Source organism: Coregonus clupeaformis, chromosome 7 (assembly GCF_020615455.1).
Source record: "Coregonus clupeaformis isolate EN_2021a chromosome 7, ASM2061545v1, whole genome shotgun sequence".
Taxonomy (NCBI): domain Eukaryota; kingdom Metazoa; phylum Chordata; class Actinopteri; order Salmoniformes; family Salmonidae; genus Coregonus; species Coregonus clupeaformis.
In genome coordinates this window covers 75,151,484-75,170,032 of record NC_059198.1, presented here as the reverse complement: position 1 = coordinate 75,170,032, position 18,549 = coordinate 75,151,484, and the positions used below count along the sequence as shown (strand labels likewise).

Genomic DNA, 18,549 nt, shown 5'->3' with positions numbered 1-18,549 from the left:
GGGAGACAAATTCACCTTTCAGCAGGACAACAACCTAAAACACAAGGCCAAATATATGCTGGAGTTGCTTACCAAGATGATATTGAATGTTCTGAGTGGCCTAGTTACAGTACCAGTCAAAAGTTTGGACACATCTACACATTGTAGAATAATAGTGAAGACATCAAAACTATGAAAAAGCACATATGGAATCATGTTGTAACCATAAAAGTGTTAAACAAATCAAAATATATTTCATATTTGAGATTCTTCAAAGTAGCCACCCTTTGCCTTGATGACAGCTTTGCACACTCTTGGCATTCTCTCAACCAGCTTCATGAGGTTGTCACCTGGAATGCATTTAAATTAACAGGTGTGCCTTGTTAAAAGTTAATTTGTGGAATTTCTTTCCTTCTTATTGTGTTTGAGCCAATCAGTTGTGTTGTGACGAGGTAGGGGGGTATACAGAAGATAGTCCTATTTGGTAAAAGACCAAGTCCATATTATGGCAAGAACAGCTCAAATAAGCAAAGCGAAATGACAGTCCATCATTACTTTAAGACATGAAGGTCAGTCAATCTGGAACATTTCAAGAACTTTGAAAGTTTCTCCAAGTGCAGTCACAAAAACCATCAAGCGCTATGATGAAACTGGCTCTCATGAGGACCGTCATAGGAAAGGAAACCCAGAGTTACCTCTGCTGTAGAGGATAAATTCATTAGCGTTACCAGCCTCAGAAATTGCAGCCCAAATAAATGCTTCACAGAGTTCAAGTAACAGACACATCTCAACATCAACTGTTCAGAGGAGACTGCATGAATCAGGCCTTTATGGTTGAATTACTGCAAAGAAACCACTACTGAAGGACACCAATAAGAAGAAGAGACTTGCTTGGGCCAAGAAAAACAAGCAATGGACATTAGACCGGTGGAAATCTGTCCTTTGGTCTGATGAGTCCAAATTTGAGATTTTTGGTTCCAACTGCCGTGTCTTTGTGAGACGCAGAGTAGGTGAACGGATTATCTCCGCATGTGTGATTCCCACCGTGAAGCATGGAGGAGGAGGAGGAGGAGCTGTGATGGTGTGGGGGTGCTTTGCTGGTGACGCTGTCTGTGATTTATTTAGAATTTAAGGCACACTTAACCAGCATGGCTACCACAGCATTCTGCAGCGATACGCCATCCCATCTGGTTGTGCTTAGTGGGACTATCATTTGTTTTTCAACAGGACAATGAACCAACACACCTCCAGGCTGTGTAAGGGCTATTTGACCAAGAAGGAGTGTGATGGAGTGCTGCATCAGATGACCTGGCCTCCGCAATCACCCGACCTCAACCCAATTGAGATGGTTTGGGATGAGTTCAAATCAAAACATTTTTGTCACATGCGCCGAATACAACAGGTGAAATGCTTACTTACAAGCCCTTAACCAACAATGCAGTTTTAAGAAAGAATACCCCCAAGAATAGTCTGGATAGCCATTTGATTAGACGTTCAGGAGTCTTATGGCTTGGGGGTAGAAGCTGTTTAGAAGCCTCTTGGACCTAGACTTGGCGCGCCGGTACCGCTTGCCGTGCGGTAGCAGAGAGAACAGTCTATGACTAGGGTGGCTGGAGTTTTTGACCATTTTTAGGGCCTTCCTCTGACACCGCCTGGTATAGAGGTCCTGGATGGCAGGAAGCTTGGCCCCAGTGATTTACTGGGCTGTACGCACTACCCTCTGTAGTGCCTTGTGGTCGGAGGCTGAGCAGTTGCCATACCAGGCAGTGATGCAACCAGTCAGGATGCTCTCGATGGTGCAGCTGTAGAATCTTTTGAGGATCTGAGGACCCATGCCAAATCTTTTCAGTCTCCTTAGGGGAATAGGTTTTGTCGTGCCCTCTTCACGGCTGTCTTGGTGTGCTTGGACCATGTTAGTTTGTTGGTGATGTGGACACCAAGGAACTTGAAGCTTTCAACCTGCTCCACTACAGCCCCGTCGATGAGAATGGGGGCTTGCTCGGTTCTCTTCTTTTTCCTGTAGTCCACAATCATCTCCTTTGTCTTGATCACGTTGAGGGAGAGGTTGGTGTCCTGGCACCACACTGCCAGGCCTCTGACCACCTCCCTATAGGCTGTCTTGTCGGTGATCAGGCCTACCACTGTTGTGTCATCGGCAAACTTAGTGATTGTGTTGGAGTCGTGCCTGGCCATGCAGTCATGAGTGAACAGGGAGTACAGGAGGGGAATGTGCACGCACCCCTGAGGGGCCCCCGTGTTGAGGATCAGCGTGGCGGATGTGTTGTTACCTACCCTTACCACCTGGGGGCGGCCCGTCAGGAAGTCCAGGATCCAGTTGCAGAGGGAGGTGTTTAGTCACAGGGTCCTTAGCTTAGTGATGAGCTTTGAGGGCACTATGGTGTTGAACGCTGAGCTGTAATCAATGAATAGCATTCTCACTTAGGTGTTCCTTTTGTCCAGGTGTGAAAGGGCAGTGTGGAGCACAATAGATTGCATCATCTGTGGATCTGTTGGGGCGGTATGCAAATTGGAGTGGGTCTAGGGTTTCTGGGATAATGGTGTTGATGTGAACTATGACCAGCCTTTCAAAGCACTTCATGACTACAGACGTGAGTGCTACGGGTCGGTAGTCATTTAGGCAGGTTATCTTAGTGTTCTTGGGCACAGGGACTATGGTGGTCTGCTTGAAACATGTTGGTATTACAGACTCAGACAGGGAGAGGTTGAAAATGTCAGTGAAGACACTTGCCAGTTGGTCAGGGCATGCTCGGAGTACACGTCCTGGTAATCTGTCTGGCCCTGCGGCCTTGTGAATGTTGACCTGCATAGAAGTAATTTAGCTCGTCTGGTAGGCTCGTGTCACTGGGCAGCTATTTTGCAAGCCCTGCGACCTCCGACGAGTGTCGGAGCCGGTGTAGTACGATTCGATCTTAGTCCTGTATTGACGCTTTGCCTGTTTGATTGTTTGTCGGAGGGCATAGCGGGATTTCTTATAAGCTTCCGGGTTAGAGTCCCGCTCCTTGAAAGCGGCAACTCTACCCTTTAGCTCAGTGCGGATGTTGCCTGTAATCCATGGCTTCTGGTTGGGGTATGTACGTACAGTCACTGTGGGGACGACGTCATCGATGCACTTATTGATGAAGCCAGTGACTGATGTGGTGTACTCCTCAATGCCATCAGAAGAATCCCGGAACATATTCCAGTCTGTGCTAGCAAAACAGTCCTGTAGCTTAGCATCTGCTTCATCTGTAAGCAGGAATCAGGAGGATATAATTATGGTCAGATTTGCCAAATGGAGGGCGAGGGAGAGCTTTGTACGCGTCTCTGTGTGTGGAGTAAAGGTGGTCTAGAGTTTTTTTCCGTCTGGTTGCACATTTAACATGATGGTAGAAATTAGTTAAAACGGATTTAAGGTTCCCTGCATTAAAGTCCCCGGCCACTAGGAGCGCCGCCTCTGGATGAGCGTTTTCCTGTTTGCTTATGGCCGTATACAGCTCATTGAGTGTGGTCTTAGTGCCTGCAACGGTTTGTGGTGGCAAATAGACAGCTACGAAGAATATAGATGAAAACTCTCTTGGTAGATAGTGTGGTCTACAGCTTATCATGAGATACTCTACCTCAGGCGAGCAAAACCTCAAGACTTCCTTAGATATCGTGCACCAGCTGTTGTTTACAAATATACATAGACCGCCACCCCTTGTCTTACCAGAGGCTGCTGTTCTATCCTGCCGATACAGTGTATAACCCGCCAGCTGTATGTTATTCATGTCTTCGTTTATCCACAACTCGGTGAAACATAAGATATTACAGTTTTTAATTGTCTCGTTGGTAGGATATTCGTGCCTGTAGTTCGTCCACTTTATTATCAAGCGATTGTAAATTGGCCAATAGTATCGATGGCAAAGGCAGATTAGCCACTCGTCGCCGGCTCCTTACCAAGCACCCAGATCTCCTTCCGCGATATCTCCTTTTCTTTCTACTGCGAATGACTGGCCCTGTCGAGTGTCTGGAGCAAATCCCTCTCGTCCGACGCAGAGTGAAGGAAAAGCAGCCAACAAGTGTTCAGCATATGTGGGAACTCCTTCAAGACTGTTGGAAAAGCATTCCAGGTGAAGCTGGTGGAGAGTGTGTAAAGCTGTCATCAAAGCAAAGGGTGGCTACTTTGAAGAATCTCAAATATAAAATATATTTTGAGTTGTTTAACACTTTTTTGGTTACTACATGATTCCATATGTGTTATTTCATAGTTTTGATGTCTTCACTATTATTCTACAATTTAGAAAATAGTGAAAATAAAGAAAAACCCTTGAATGAGTAGGTGTTGTAAAACATTTGACTGGTGCTGTAAATCGGCTTGAAAATCTATGGCAAGACTTGAAAATAGCTGTCTCGCAATGATCAACAATCAACTTGACAGAGCTTAAAGAATTTCTGGGAAGAATAATGTGCAAATATTGTACAATCCGGGTAGGCCAGGTGTGCAAAGCTAATTGCTGCCGAAGGTGATTCTAACATTTATTAACTCAGGGATGTGAATACTTATGTAAATGAGATATCTATGTATTTCATTTTCAAAAAAGTAGCAACATTTTCTGCTAACATGTTTTCTCTTTTTCATTATGGGGTATTGTGTGTGGATGGGTGAGAAATAACATCAATTGAATCCATTTTAATTCAGGCTGTAACACAACAAAAATGTGGAATAAGTCAAGGGGTATGAATACTTTCTGAAGGCACTGTATAGAAAATGAGAACAAACCCAGTGGTATCATGATACTACTTGTTTTTGTGATACTTGGCCTGGTATCACGTCGTTAGCAAAATGTTGGTCATGTGACAACCCCACTCTGCAAATAGGCACATTTTCCTGCAGTTGATAGATTTTTTGGTTTCCGCGCCCATTCTTTTGCCATCTTTTTGGGCCCTCACCAGTTTGCATCCCTGCCTTTAATAACCCAGTACCGTCCTCTCCGCAGAGTGCTGCTATGGCATCCTGGTGTGTGGTATTAACCCAGTACTGTCCTCTCTGCAGCGTGCTATGGCATCGTGCAGGTGCCCACTGGACCCTGGTTCTGCAGGAAGTGTGAATCTCAGGAGAGAGCAGCCAGAGTGGTGAGTCTGACCAATAGAGTAACAACACCGTATTCTCAGCACTGTGTTTTATGGTACAGTTTCCGCGAATATTTAGCTGGTACTTTATAGGAAATTATGTTATTACTCTCTGGTAGTTACTTCAAAGAATTCAACGCAATTGGCAACTACCTGGTAGCAAAGAGTACCGTGTGGTGCTTATATTAACGAATCCAAAACAAGTAGTACATTGGTTATTACAGTGTAAAGTTACACCTAGGCAAGATCTGAAAGAGCCAGTCAGCCGTGGAAGCATCAGACATGCCTAAGAACCCCAGAGTATATTTCTCAAAGGGGGAAAAAAACAGCATCTTTGCTTGTACTTTCCTCATCCTGGCTGTAGAAACAGTTAAACAGTGCGGTCATACTCGCTTGTGATATTGTGTGGACGAAAATTGGCGGGAAGAGGATTTTCTTCTTTTTTCTTCTGAGGGATGGCAGGCATCCTGTGGGAGGGGTGGAGTAGCTGGCGTGAAATGGGCACGACTGGAGGGATAAACACACACACACACACACACACACACACACACACGGAAAGGGAAACAGTCTTGGGCAGTGTGTTTGTGTTTTAGTAGAGGCTGAGGCTTGGTGCCAACTAGGCTCTCCCTTCCTCATAGTAGTAACCACACAGTATGACAGAACTGGATGTGGGAGCTATGGCATGGAATCCCACTTACACCTATTTGATAGTGTTGGATCAGTGATTACCAAAAATACTGGGTGTGTAAGATAGTAGGGTACATGCTTGCGAGTGTGTATACGGTGCCTTCAGAAAGTATTCACGCCCCTTGACTTTTTCCACAGTTTGTTGTGTTACAGCCTGAATTTAAAATAGATAAAATTGAGATTTTTTTTTGTCACTGGCCTACACACAATACCCCATATGTCAAAGTGGAATTATGGTTTTATAAATTTGTACAAAGTAATTAAAAATGAAAAGGTGAAATGTCTTGACTCAATAAGTGTTCAACCCTTTTGTTATGGCAAGCCTAAATAAGTTTGGGGGTAAAAATGACCTTAACAAGTCACAAGTTGCATGGACTCACTCTGTGTGCAATAATAGTGTCTAGCATGATTTTTGAATGACTACCTCATCTCTGTTCCCCACAGGGAGGCCAATGGTGACTTTAAAACAGTTACCAGAGTTTAATGGCTGTGATAGGAGAAAACTGAGGATGGATCAACAACATTGTAGTTACTCCACAGTACTAACCTAATTGACAGAGTGAAAAGAAAGAAGCCTGTACAGAAAAAAAATATATTCCAAAACATGGATCCTGTTTGCAAAAATGCACTAAAGTAGAACTGCAAAAAGTTACAAATATTCCAAAATAGTGTTTGCAACAAGGCACTAATTTTATTTGATTTATTAGGATCCCCATTAGCCGACGCAAATGTCGACAGTTAGTCTTACTGGCGTCCGACACATAACGAAAAATATATTACAGACAAAAGACTTTACAATTGACGCGTGTATCTATCAGTTCCACATACATGTCAGTACATACACACAGAGAAAGGTCACATGCGGGAGAGGCGTTGTGCCGGGAGTTTTTAGAAACCAGGTTTGCACTATATAAGATGGGAGTTCCATGCACTCATGGCTCTGTATAATACTGTATGTTTCCTTGAATTTGTTCTGGACCTGGGGAATGTGAAAAGACCACTGGTGGCATATCTGGTGGGGTAAGTGTGTGTGTCAGTGCTGTGTGTAAGTTGACTAGATGCAAACAATTTAGAATTTCCAACACATTAACGTTTCTTATAAAATCAAGAAGTGACGCAGTCAGTCTTTCCTCAACTCTTAGCCAAGAGAGACTGGCATGCATAGTATTAATATTAACCCTCTGATTACAATGAAGAGCAAGACATGCCGCTTTGTTCTTTGCCAGCTGCAGCTTAACTAGAGCTTTCTTTGCAGCACTTGACCATATGACTGGACAGTAATCAAGATAAAACTAGAGCCTGCAGGACTTGCTTTGTGGAGTGGGGTGTCGAAAAAGCACAGCTTCTCTTTATTACGGACAGACCTCTCCCCATCTTTACAACCATTGAATCTATATGTTTTGACCATTACTGTTTACAATCTAAGGTAACACTAAGTAATTTAGTCTCCTCAACTTGTTCAACAGCCACACCATTCATTACCAGATTCAGCTGAGGTATAGAACTTAGGGAATGATTTGTACCAAATACAATGCTCTTAGTTTTAGAGATGTTCAGGACCAGTTTATTACTGGCCACCCATTCCAAAACAGACCGCAACTCTTTAAGGGTTTCAGTGACTTCATTAGCAGTGGTTGCTTATACGTATATGGTTGAATCATCAGCATACATGGAAACACCTGCTTTGTTTTAATGCCAGTGGCAGGTCATTGGTAAAAAAAAAAAAAAAAAAAGGTTTTACTGAGTTACAGTTCATATAAGGAAATCAGTCAACTGAAATAAATTCATTAGGCCCTAATTTATGGATTTCACATGCCTGTGAATACAGATATGCATTGGTTGGTCACAGATACTTAAAAATAAAAATAAAAAAGGTAGCGGCGTAGTTCAGAAAACTGGTCAGTGTCTGGTGTGACCACCATTTGCCTCATGCAGCGTGACACCTCTCCTTTGCGTAGAGTTGATCAGGCTGTTGATTGTGGCCTGTGGAATGTTGTCCCACCCCTCTTTCAATGGCTGTGCGAAGTTGCTGCATATTGGCGGGAACTGGAACACGCTGTCGTACACATCGATCCAGAGCATCCCAAACATGCTCAATGGGTGACATGTCTGGTGAGTATGCAGGCCATGGACATTTTCAGCTACCAGGAATTGTGAACAGATCCTTGTGACATGGGGCCGTGCATTATCATGCTGAACCATGAGGTGATGGCACCACAATGGGCTTCAGGATCTCGTCACGGTATGTCTGTGCATTCAAATGAACGTTGATGAAATGCAAGTGTTTGTTGTCGTAGCTTATGTTTGCCCATACCATACCATAACCCCACCGCCACCATGGGGAACTCTGCTCACAACGTTGACATAGCTGGTCTCATGATCCCGCAGGTGAAGAAGCCGGATGTGGATGTCCTGGGCTGGTGTGGTTACACGTGGTCTGCGGTTGTGAGGCCATTTGGATGTACTGCCAAATTCTCTAAAATGACGTTGGAGGCCGCTATTGGTAGAGAAATTAACATTCAATTATCTGGCAACAGCTCTGGTGGACATTCCTGCAGTCAGCATGCCAATTGCACTCTTCCTCAAAACTTGAGACATCTGTGGCATTAGGTTGTGTGACAAAACGTCACCTTTTAAAGTGGCCTTTTATTGTCCCCAGCACAAGGTGCACCTGTGTAATGATCATGCTGTTTAATCAGCTTGTTGATATGCCACACCTGTTAGGTGGATGGATTATCTTGGCAAAGGAGAAATGCTAACTAACAGGGATGTAAACAAATTTGTGCACAAAATCTGAGAGAAGCTTTTTGTGCATATGCAATATCTGGGATCTTTTATTTTAGCTCATGAAACATGGGGCCAACACTTTTCTTTCTCTAGTGTACTTGAACATCTATGTCAAGATCTGGAAATGGTTGTCTAGCAATGATCAACAACTAATTTGACTGAGCTTGATGAATTTTTAAAAGAACAATTGGCAAATTTAGCACAATCCAGGTGTGGAAAGCTCTTAGAGACTTACCCAGAAAGACTCACAGCTGTAATCGCTGCCAAAGTTGCTTCTACTTATGCAAATTAGACATTTCTGTATTTCATTTTCAATACATTTGCAAACATTTCTACAAACATGTTTTCACTTTGTCATTATGGGGTATTGTGTGTAGATGGGTGCGATAATTTGTTTTATTTATTCCATTTTGAATTCAGGCTGTAACACAACCAAATGTGCAATAAGTCAAGGGGTATGAATACTTTCTGATGGCACTGTATATCTGTTTGTGTGTAATTGTATGGTAAAGAGTTTTGCTAAAGGCCCATGTCTTCTTCCGTCCTGTCTCTTTCTCTGCAGAGGTGTGAGCTGTGCCCCCACAAAGATGGCGCCCTCAAGAGGACAGATAACGGAGGTAAGAATCATCTATCTAGGATAATGTGTTGTGTGTAACTGATTTGGCTGGAGCAAAAACCTGTCCTTATCATGGAGCCTCCCTTCATGAGAGTACTCCCATCAACTATTGACACACACACAGAGGCTGTTGGCGTCTCACAAGATTCTGTGGTTAGCCCATGCTTATTTTGTCTCATTAATGGGATGTGTGGGGCCTGTTTAAGGGGCATGTGCGTAGGGCTGCACGATATTGGCAGAAAAATCAAAATATGTTCACCAAATATTGCGATTTTAATTACGATTTAGATCAAAACACTTTGGTCGGCAGGATAGTGGGTCCGACTCCCGGGACCACCCATACGTAAAATAACTATGAACGCATGACTGTAATTCGCTTTGGATAAAGTGTCTGCTAAATGGAACATATACAGTACCAGTCAAAAGTTTGGACACCTACATTTTACATTGACATTTTAGTCATTTAGCAGACGCTCTTATCCAGAGCGACTTACATGAGCAATTAGGGTTAAGTGCCTTGCTCAAGGGCACATCGACAGATTTTTCACCTAGTCGGCTCGGGGATTAGAACCAGCGACCTTTCGGTTACTGGCACAACGCTCTTAACTACTAAGCTACCTGCCGCCCACAGGTAGCTTAGGGATTTTCTTTATTTTCTTCTACATTAGAGAATAATAGTGAAGATATCAACTATGAAGTAACACATATGGAATCATGTAGTAACCAAAAAAGTGTTAAACAAATCAAAATATATTTTATATTTGAGATTCTTCAAAGTAGCCACCCTTTGCCTTGATGACAGCATTGCACACTCTTGGCATTCTCTCAACCAGCTTCATGAGGAATGCTTTTCCAACAGTCTTGAAGGAGTTCCCACATATGCTGATCACTTGTTGGCTGCTTTCCCTTCAATCAGCGGTCCAACTCATCCCAAACCATCTCGGGTTGAGGTCAGGTGATTGTGGAGGCCAGGTCATCTGATGCAGCACTCATCACTCTCCTTGGTCAAATAGCCCTTACACAACAAATGATAGTCCCACTAAGCGCAAACCAGATGGGATGACGTATTGCTGCAGAATGCTGTGGTAGAAATGTGGAAGTGTGCCTTGAATTCTAAATAGATTACTGGCAGTGTCACCAGCGAAGCACCCCCACACCATCACACCTCCTCCTCCATGCTTTACGGTGGGAACCACACATGCGGAGATCATCCATACACGGCAGTTGGAACCCAAAATCTCAAAAGACCAAAGGACAGATTTCCACCAGTCTAATGTCCATTGCTCGTGTTTCTTGGCCCAAGCAAGTCTCTTCTTCTTATTGGTGTCCTTTTAGTAGTGGTTTCTTTGCAGCAATTTGACCATGAAGGCCTGATTCACGCAGTCTCCTCTGAACAGTTGATGTTGAAATGTGTCTGTTACTTGGGCTGCAATTTCTGAGGCTGGTAACTTGGGTCTTCCATTCCTGTGGCGGTCCTCATGAGTGCCAGTTTCATCATAGCGCTTGATGGTTTTTGTGACTGCACTTGAAGAAACTTTCAAAGTTCTTGAAATGTTCTGGATTGACTGACCTTCATGTCTTAAAGTAATGATGGACTGTCGTTTCCCTTTGCTTATTTGAGCTGTTCTTGCCATAATATGGACTTAGCCCTATTTGGTAAAATACCATCTTCTGTATACCACCCCTACCTTGTCACAACACAACTGTTTGGCTCAAACACTTTAAGAAGGAAATACATTCCACAAATTAACTTTTAACAAGGCACACCTGTTAATTTAAATGCATTCCAGGTGACTACCTCATGAAGCTGGTTGAGAGAATGCCAAGAGTGTGCAAAGCTGTCATCAAGGCAAAGGGTGGCTACTTTGAATAATATCAAATATAACGACATATATTTTGATTTGTTTAACACTTTTTTGGTTACTACATGATTGCATATGTATTATTTCATAGTTTTGATGTCTTCACTATTATTCTACAATGTAGAAAATAGTAAAAATAAAGAAAACCCTGGAATGAGTAGGTGTGTCCAAACTTTTGACTGGTACTGTATATATAAAAAGGTAGGGCTGGGAATTGCCAGGGACCTCACGATACGATCTTATCACGATACTAAGGTGCTGATATGATGTGTATTGCGATTTGATACTGTGATTTTATTGTGATTCAATGTTCCAAACATATTGCTCACCATATGTCTGCTGCAGAGGGACAAGAGAGAGCCATGAGAAAAGTGTTGAAAACAAATTGGCTCCTTTTTTAAATGGAAGATGGACAACAAGCTATGAAATACACATACTGGAGTTTTGGTGCAGGTACAGCCTACTACCGCAAAAATAATATTCAGATATTTTTTTCTCCCATCACTAATAAATGGCATATATTGTAGTAGTATATATTATGTGATCTGTTGGAATCATAGAAATGGAATGAGTAGGCTATTGGCATGACAACAAATGAAAAAGCCAGTATAGTAGTAGTTGTTATAGGGTAGAAGCCAATGTGTTGGTCAGTGTTTCCCAGGGGACCCTAATTACCCAGGTGGTGAGGGTAGGCAACAATACCTCTGCAACACTGACCCTCAACAAAGGTGCCCCTCAAGGGTGTGTGCTTAGTCTCCTCCTGTACTCCCTGTTCATCCACGACTGCGTGGCCAAGCACGACTCCAACACCATCATCAAGTTTGCGGACGACACAACGGTGGTAGGCCTGATCGCAGACGGCGATGATACAGCCTGCAGGGAGGAGGTCAGAGACTTGGCAGTGTGGTTCCATGACAACAACCTCTCCTTCAACGTCAGTAAGACCAAGTAGCTGATCGTGGACTACAGGAGAAAGAGGAGAGAGCACGTCCCCATCCATATTGACGGGGCAGTAGTGGAGCGGGTCGAGAGCTTCAAGTTCCTTGGCGTCCACATCACTAAGGACTTAACATGGTCCACACACACCCGCATAGTCGTGAACAGGGCACCGCAGCGCCTCTTCCGCCTCAGGAAGCTGAAAAGATTTTGCATGGGCTCTTCTGTCCTCCAAAAGTTCTACAGCTGCACCATCGAGAGCATCTTGACTGAATGCATCACCACTTGATATGGCAAATGCACCACCCTCTACTGCGAAGCGCTACAGAGTGTGGTGCAGACAGCCCAGTACATCACTAGGGCTGAGCTCCCTGCCATCCAGGACCTCTATACCAGGCGGTGTCAGAGGAAGGCCTGAAGAATTGGAAAAGACTTCAGCCACCCAAGCCATAATCTGTTCACACTGCTACCAACAGGCTCCGAGACCGCTTCTACCCCCAAGCCATAAAACTGCTAAATAGTTAATTAATGGTTACCTGGACTATCTGCACTGACCCTATCTTGCACTGACTCTATGCACAATACTATATACACACGCTATATACACACACTACACTGACACCCACACACATTCATTACATACGCACACACATGCCTACCGACAACACAAAAATACACGCATACGACACAAGACAAATACACACTCACACACACACTTTTACACTCATCACATGCTTCTGCTACTCTGTTCTTTATTTTACTCTTATCTATCCTGATGCTTAGTCACTTTACCCTGCCTTCATGTACATACAGTTGAAGTCGGAAGTTTACACACACCTTAGCCAAATACATTTAAACTCAGTTTTTCACAATTCCTGACATTTAATCCTAGTAAAAATTCCCTGTCTTAGGTCAGTTAGGATCACAACTTTATTTTAAGAATGTGAAATGTCAGAATAATAGTAGAGAGAAAGATTTATTTCAGCTTTTATTTCTTTCATCACATTCCCAGTGGATCAGAAGTTTACATACACTCAATTAGTATTTGGTAGCATTGCCTTTAAATTGTTTAACTTGGGTCAAACGTTTCGGGTAGCCTTCCACAAACTTCCCACAATAAGTTGGGTGAATTTTGGCCCATTCCGCCTGACAGAGCTGGTGTAACTGAGTCAGGTTTGTAGGCCTCCTTGCTCGCACATGCTTTTTCAGTTCTGCCCACAAATGTTCTATAGGATTGAGATCAGGGCTTAGTGGCCACTCCGATACCTTGGCTTTGTTGTCCTTAAGCCATTTTGCCACAACTTTGGAAGTATGCTTGGGGTCATTGTCCATTTGGAAGACCCATTTGCGACCAAGCTTTAACTTCCTGACTGATGTCTTGAGATGTTGCTTCAATATATCCACATAATTTTCCTTCCTCATGATGCCATCTATTTTGTGAAGTGCACCAGTCCTTCCTGCAGCAAAGCACCCCCACAGCATGATGCTGCCACCCACGTGCTTCACGGTTGGGATGGTGTTCTTCAACTTGCAAGTGACCCCTTTTTTCCTCCAAACATAACGATGGTCATTATGGCCAAACAGTTCTATTTTTGTTTCATCAGACCAGAGGACATTTCTCCAAAAAGTATGATCTTTGTCCCCATGTGCAGTTGCAAACCCTAGTCTGGCTTTTTTATGGCGGTTTTGAGCTGTGGCTTCTTCCTTGCTGAGCGGCCTTTCAGGTTATGTCGATATAGGACTTGTTTTACTGTGGATATAGATAATTTTGTACCTGTTTCCTCCAGCATCTTCACAAGGTCCTTTGCTGTTGTTCTGGGATTGATTTGCACTTTTCGCACCAAAGTACGTTCATCTCTAGGAGACAGAACGCATCTCCTTCCTGAGCGGTATGACGGCTGTGTGGTCCCATGGTGTTTATACTTACGTACTATTGTTTGTACAGATGAACGTGGTACCTTCAGGCGTTTGGAAATTGCTCCCAAGGATGAACCAGACTTGTGGAGGTGTACCATTTTTTTTCTGAGGGGATTTTCCCATGATGTCAAGCAAAGAGGCACTGAGTTTGAAGGTAGGCCTTGAAATACATCCCCAGGTACACCTCCAATTGACTCAATTGATGTCAATTAGCCTATCAGAAGCTTCTAAAGCCATGACATCATCATCTGGAATTTTCCAAGCTGTTTAAAGGCACAGTCAACTTAGTGTATGTAAACTTCTGACCCACTGGAATTGTGATACAGTGAATTATAAGTGAAATAATCTGTCTGTAAACAATTGTTGGAAAAATTACTTGTGTCATGCACAAAGTAGATGTCCTAACCGACTTGCCAAAACTATAGTTTGTTAACAAGAAATGTGTGGAGTGGTTGAAAAACGAGTTTTAATGACTCCAACCTAAGTGTATGTAAACTTCCGACTTCAACTGTATCTACCTCAAATATGTCATACCTCTGCACATTGATCTGGTACTGGTACTCCCTATATATAGCTCTATTCTAATGTATTTTATTCCTCTTGTGTTACTATTTTTTTGTTTTTATTATAATTTAAAAAATCTGTATCGTAGGGAAGGGCTCGTAAGCAAGCATTTCACAGTTAAGTCTACACCCGTTGTATCCGGCGCATGTGACAAATACCATTTTATTTGATTGATTTGAAAAGATGTTATATTCAGACAAAGATTTTAGAATATGCTTCACCTATTTCGCTCTGATTCAGAACATGTCGTTGCACAAGTAACATGCTGGCACCACCACTGGCAGCCGAATTAGCCCTAGCTCCATAATCTTTACTAGCTCAATGTACTTAGCTAGCTAGTTAGCGATTAGCATTAGTGGCTAACACTTTTTTTTTTAGGCACGATGTGAAGCTTGATAAGACTAATAACTAACTAGCGGCTTGCAGAGATAAAGGTACACAAACTAATAGTATAATACAGAAAACATGTGGATTGGTATGAAGAAGCAAAGTTGGAATAAGTGTCGTCCTTGTTTCTTGACTGCATGGCTAGCTAACAGACGCATGTATTGCAGACGCAGGTTGAGTGAGTGAATCTAACAGCCAGCTGTGCCTGCTTGAGTGACAGGGGGCGGGGCTTGGTGTGTGTCGAAAGCAAGTAGCCGCATGAGAGAGGGAGGGAGACTGGAGAGAGATGACATATTATAGGGCGTCAAATCTCAGCCTCTTGCGATATGGATATTGCACATGTCAACCTCGCAATTTCGATTAAAAGTAGATGAATTGTGCAGCCCTACATGTGTGTGTTTATGAGGGGGCGGGCCAGGCTGGGAGGAGGCTCCTCTCTGGGTTCACCAGGAGGTCACAGCGAAGACTGTGAACATGGACGGAATATGAGTGTGTGTTGGAGAGAGGCACAGTTGTAGGATTGTGACCTGGCCTGTGGGGAGACATCAAAACATCACACACCATTTTACTACTTGATCCTCTCTCTCTCTCTCTCTCTCTCTCTCTCTCTCTCTCTCGTCTCTCTCTCTCTTGTCTCTCTTGTCTCTCTCTCTCTCTCTCTTGTCTCTCTTGTCTCTCTCTCTCTCTCTCTCTCTTGTCTCTCTTGTCTCTCTTGTCTCTCGTCTCTCTCTTGTCTCTCTCTCTCTCTCTCTCTCTTGTCTCTCTCTCTCTTGTCTCTCTCTTGTCTCTCTCTCTCTTGTCTCTCTCTGTCTGTCTTTTTTTTAGGTGAGGCTGCTGCCTCAGAAGGTAAACAGGGATTAATATGTTAGGTAAACGTCTGGCTAGGTTTCAAGTGGTAGACAGAAAGCAATCTGTAACTGTATGTTTGTGTGTGTCAGGGTTTCCGTTAACTGATAATAGCCAGCATTTTTTTGTTGTTTTTTGAATCTGATAAATACAATTTGCACCGACCAATTGTCCGGGAAAACAATCCCATTGTGGAATAATGCTTTTTAGCCTATTCATTGATGAGAATACCAGTTGATGTAAATACATTTGACCGGTCATGCTTACCTGTCTATGGGTTAATTTGCATAATTTAGTGGAATTAAATTGGCACGTGTGTATATTCGTTATGTACAGTGCCTTCAGACAGTATTCATACTCCTTGACTTATTCCGCATTTTGTTGTGTTATAGCCTGAATTCAAAATGGATTAAATGAAAATACATTCTCGCCCATCTACACATAATATCCCATAATTACAACGTGGAAACATGTTTTTAAAATGTTTGCAAGTTTATTGAAAATGAAATACAGAAGTATCTCATTTACATAAGTATTCACACCACTGAGTCAATATTTTGTAGAAGCACCTTTGGCAGCGATTACAGCTGTGAATCTTTCTGGGTAAGTCTCTAAGAGCTTTCCACACCTGGATTGTGAAACATTTGCCCATTTTTCTTTTCAAAATTCTTCAAGCTCTGTGAAATTGGTTCTTGATCATTGCTAGGCAACTGTTTTCAGGTCTTGCCATAGATTCTGAAGTAAATTTAAGTCAAAACTAACTCAGCCACTCAGGAACATTCACCATATTCTTGGTAAGCAACTCCAGTGTAGATTTGGCCTTGTGTTTTAGGTTATTGTCCTGCTGGAAGGTGAATTAATCTCGGTGTCTGGTGGAAAGCCGACTGAACCAGGTATTCCTTTAGGATTTTGCCTGTGCTTAGCTCCATTCTGTTTATTTTTGTATTTTTTTGTGTATTTTACCCTCTTTTTCTCCCCAATTTCGACCTTGTCTCATCGCTGCATCTCCCCAACGGGCTCGGCAGAGACGAAGGTCGAGTCATGCGTCCTCTGAAACATGACCTGCCAAACCGCGCTTCTTAACACCCGCCCACTTAACCCGGAAGCCAGCCTGCAGGCGCCCGGCCCGACACAAGGAGTCGCTAGAGTGCGATGAGCCAATTAAAGCCCCCCCGGCCAAACCCTCCCATAACCCGGACAACGCAGGGCCAATTGTGCGCCACCTTATGGGACTCCCGGTCACGGCCGGTTGTGACACTGCCTGGGATCGAACCTGGGTCTGTAGTGACGCCTCAAGCACTGCGATGCAGTGCCTTAGACCGATGCACCACTCGGGAGGCCCGTTTCTTTTTTGTAACTACAATGTTGTTGATCCATCCTCAGTTTTTTCCTATCACAGCCATTAAACACTTTAACTGTTTTAAAGTCACAATTGGCCTCATTGTGAAATCCCTGAGCAGTTTCTTTCCTCTCTGGCAACTGAGTTAGGAAGGACACCTGTATCTTTGTAGTGACTGGGTGTATTGATACACCATCCAAAGTGTAATTAATAACTTCACCATGCTCAAGGGGATATTCAATGTCTGCTTTTTTTTTTTTTACCATCTACCAATAGGTGCCCTTCTTTGCGAGGCGTTGGAAAATCTCCCTGGTCTTTGTGGTTGAATATGTGTTTAAAATTCACTGCTCGACTGAGGGACCTTACAGATAATTGTGTGTGGGGTACAGAGATGAGGTAGTCATTTATCATGTTAAACACTATTTTTGCACACAGAAAGAGTCCGTGCAATTTATTACTTGTTAAGCAAATGTTTACTCCTGAATTTATTTAAGCTTGCCATAATAAAGGGGTTGAATACTTATTGACTCAAGACATTTCAAATTGAAAAACATAATTCCACTTTGACATTATGGGATCTTGAATGTAGGCCAGTTACAAACAAATCTCAGTTGAATCAATTTTTTATTAAGGCTATACCACAACAATATTTGGAAAAATTAAAGGGGTGTGAATACTTTTTGATGGCACTGTATCTTATTTATCACACGCTCATAGCATACAGTGCCTTTGAGCGGAAAATCTATCAGACAGCGCTTTTATAAGTCCAATCATTGAGCAACATTTCTAAATGCAATCATGTGTAAAAAACTATTTTTGGGCCACGATTAAAAATAGCTACTATTCATATTTCTCAACTGGCAGGTGCCCCCGCACTTTGACTCTGCACCGGTACCCCCCTGTATATAGCCTCCCTACTGTTATTTTATTTTACTGCTGCTCTTTAGTTATAAAAAAAATAATGTTTTGCTTAACACTTTTTTTTTTTTTTTTTTACTTTGCATTGTTGGTTAAGGGCTTGTAAGTAAGCATTTCACTGTAATGTCTACACCGGTTGTATTCGGCACATGTGGCAAATAAAATTTGATTTGATTTGGTAATTGAAGCGCGCTTCCAATTCACCATTCAAATGCATAGGCAATGGAAGGTGGTAGGCTTCATCAGCGCATGACACACCACTTTGCAATGAGCTGGAGGCAGTATGCATTTTGAAACATATAGCTTCTTAATTGTTTGAAACCTGAACGTTTTACTACATATTATGAGGCAAAATCCGTGGAGGCAATAAAAAATAAATAAAAAAGACTTTCATATGCCATTGAAACCAGTAGCCCGTTTCTCACATGTTCTTCTATTGGTTTTCAACTTTCTTTAATTGTCCAGTTAACAAATACACATTCACGCATAGCCTGCTGCCTTGTGCGTATTGCTGCTCTGATAATGTGAATAAATAATATTTTATCAATTTTAAGCTAAACGTTCTGATCTGTTGCGTCAGATTGTTTTTGTAGCCTAGGCCT

At 42.8% G+C, this 18,549-nt stretch overlaps 1 protein-coding gene across 6 annotated transcripts in view; it reads left to right on the top strand.

The window, feature by feature from the left end:
• The window catches only part of LOC121569316 (protein AF-10), a 65,313-nt gene that overhangs the window by 4,582 nt on the left and 42,182 nt on the right, over nucleotides 1-18,549 (top strand). For 5 of the 6 annotated variants that reach the window (XM_041880172.2, XM_041880169.2, XM_041880168.2 and 2 more), the window contains exons 2-3: nucleotides 5,012-5,091; nucleotides 9,125-9,179. In XM_041880172.2, the coding sequence (XP_041736106.1) occupies nucleotides 5,012-5,091; nucleotides 9,125-9,179 (135 nt within the window). The remainder of the gene's footprint in view (nucleotides 1-5,011; nucleotides 5,092-9,124; nucleotides 9,180-18,549) is intronic. The other variant, XM_041880171.2, reaches the window with a different exon arrangement.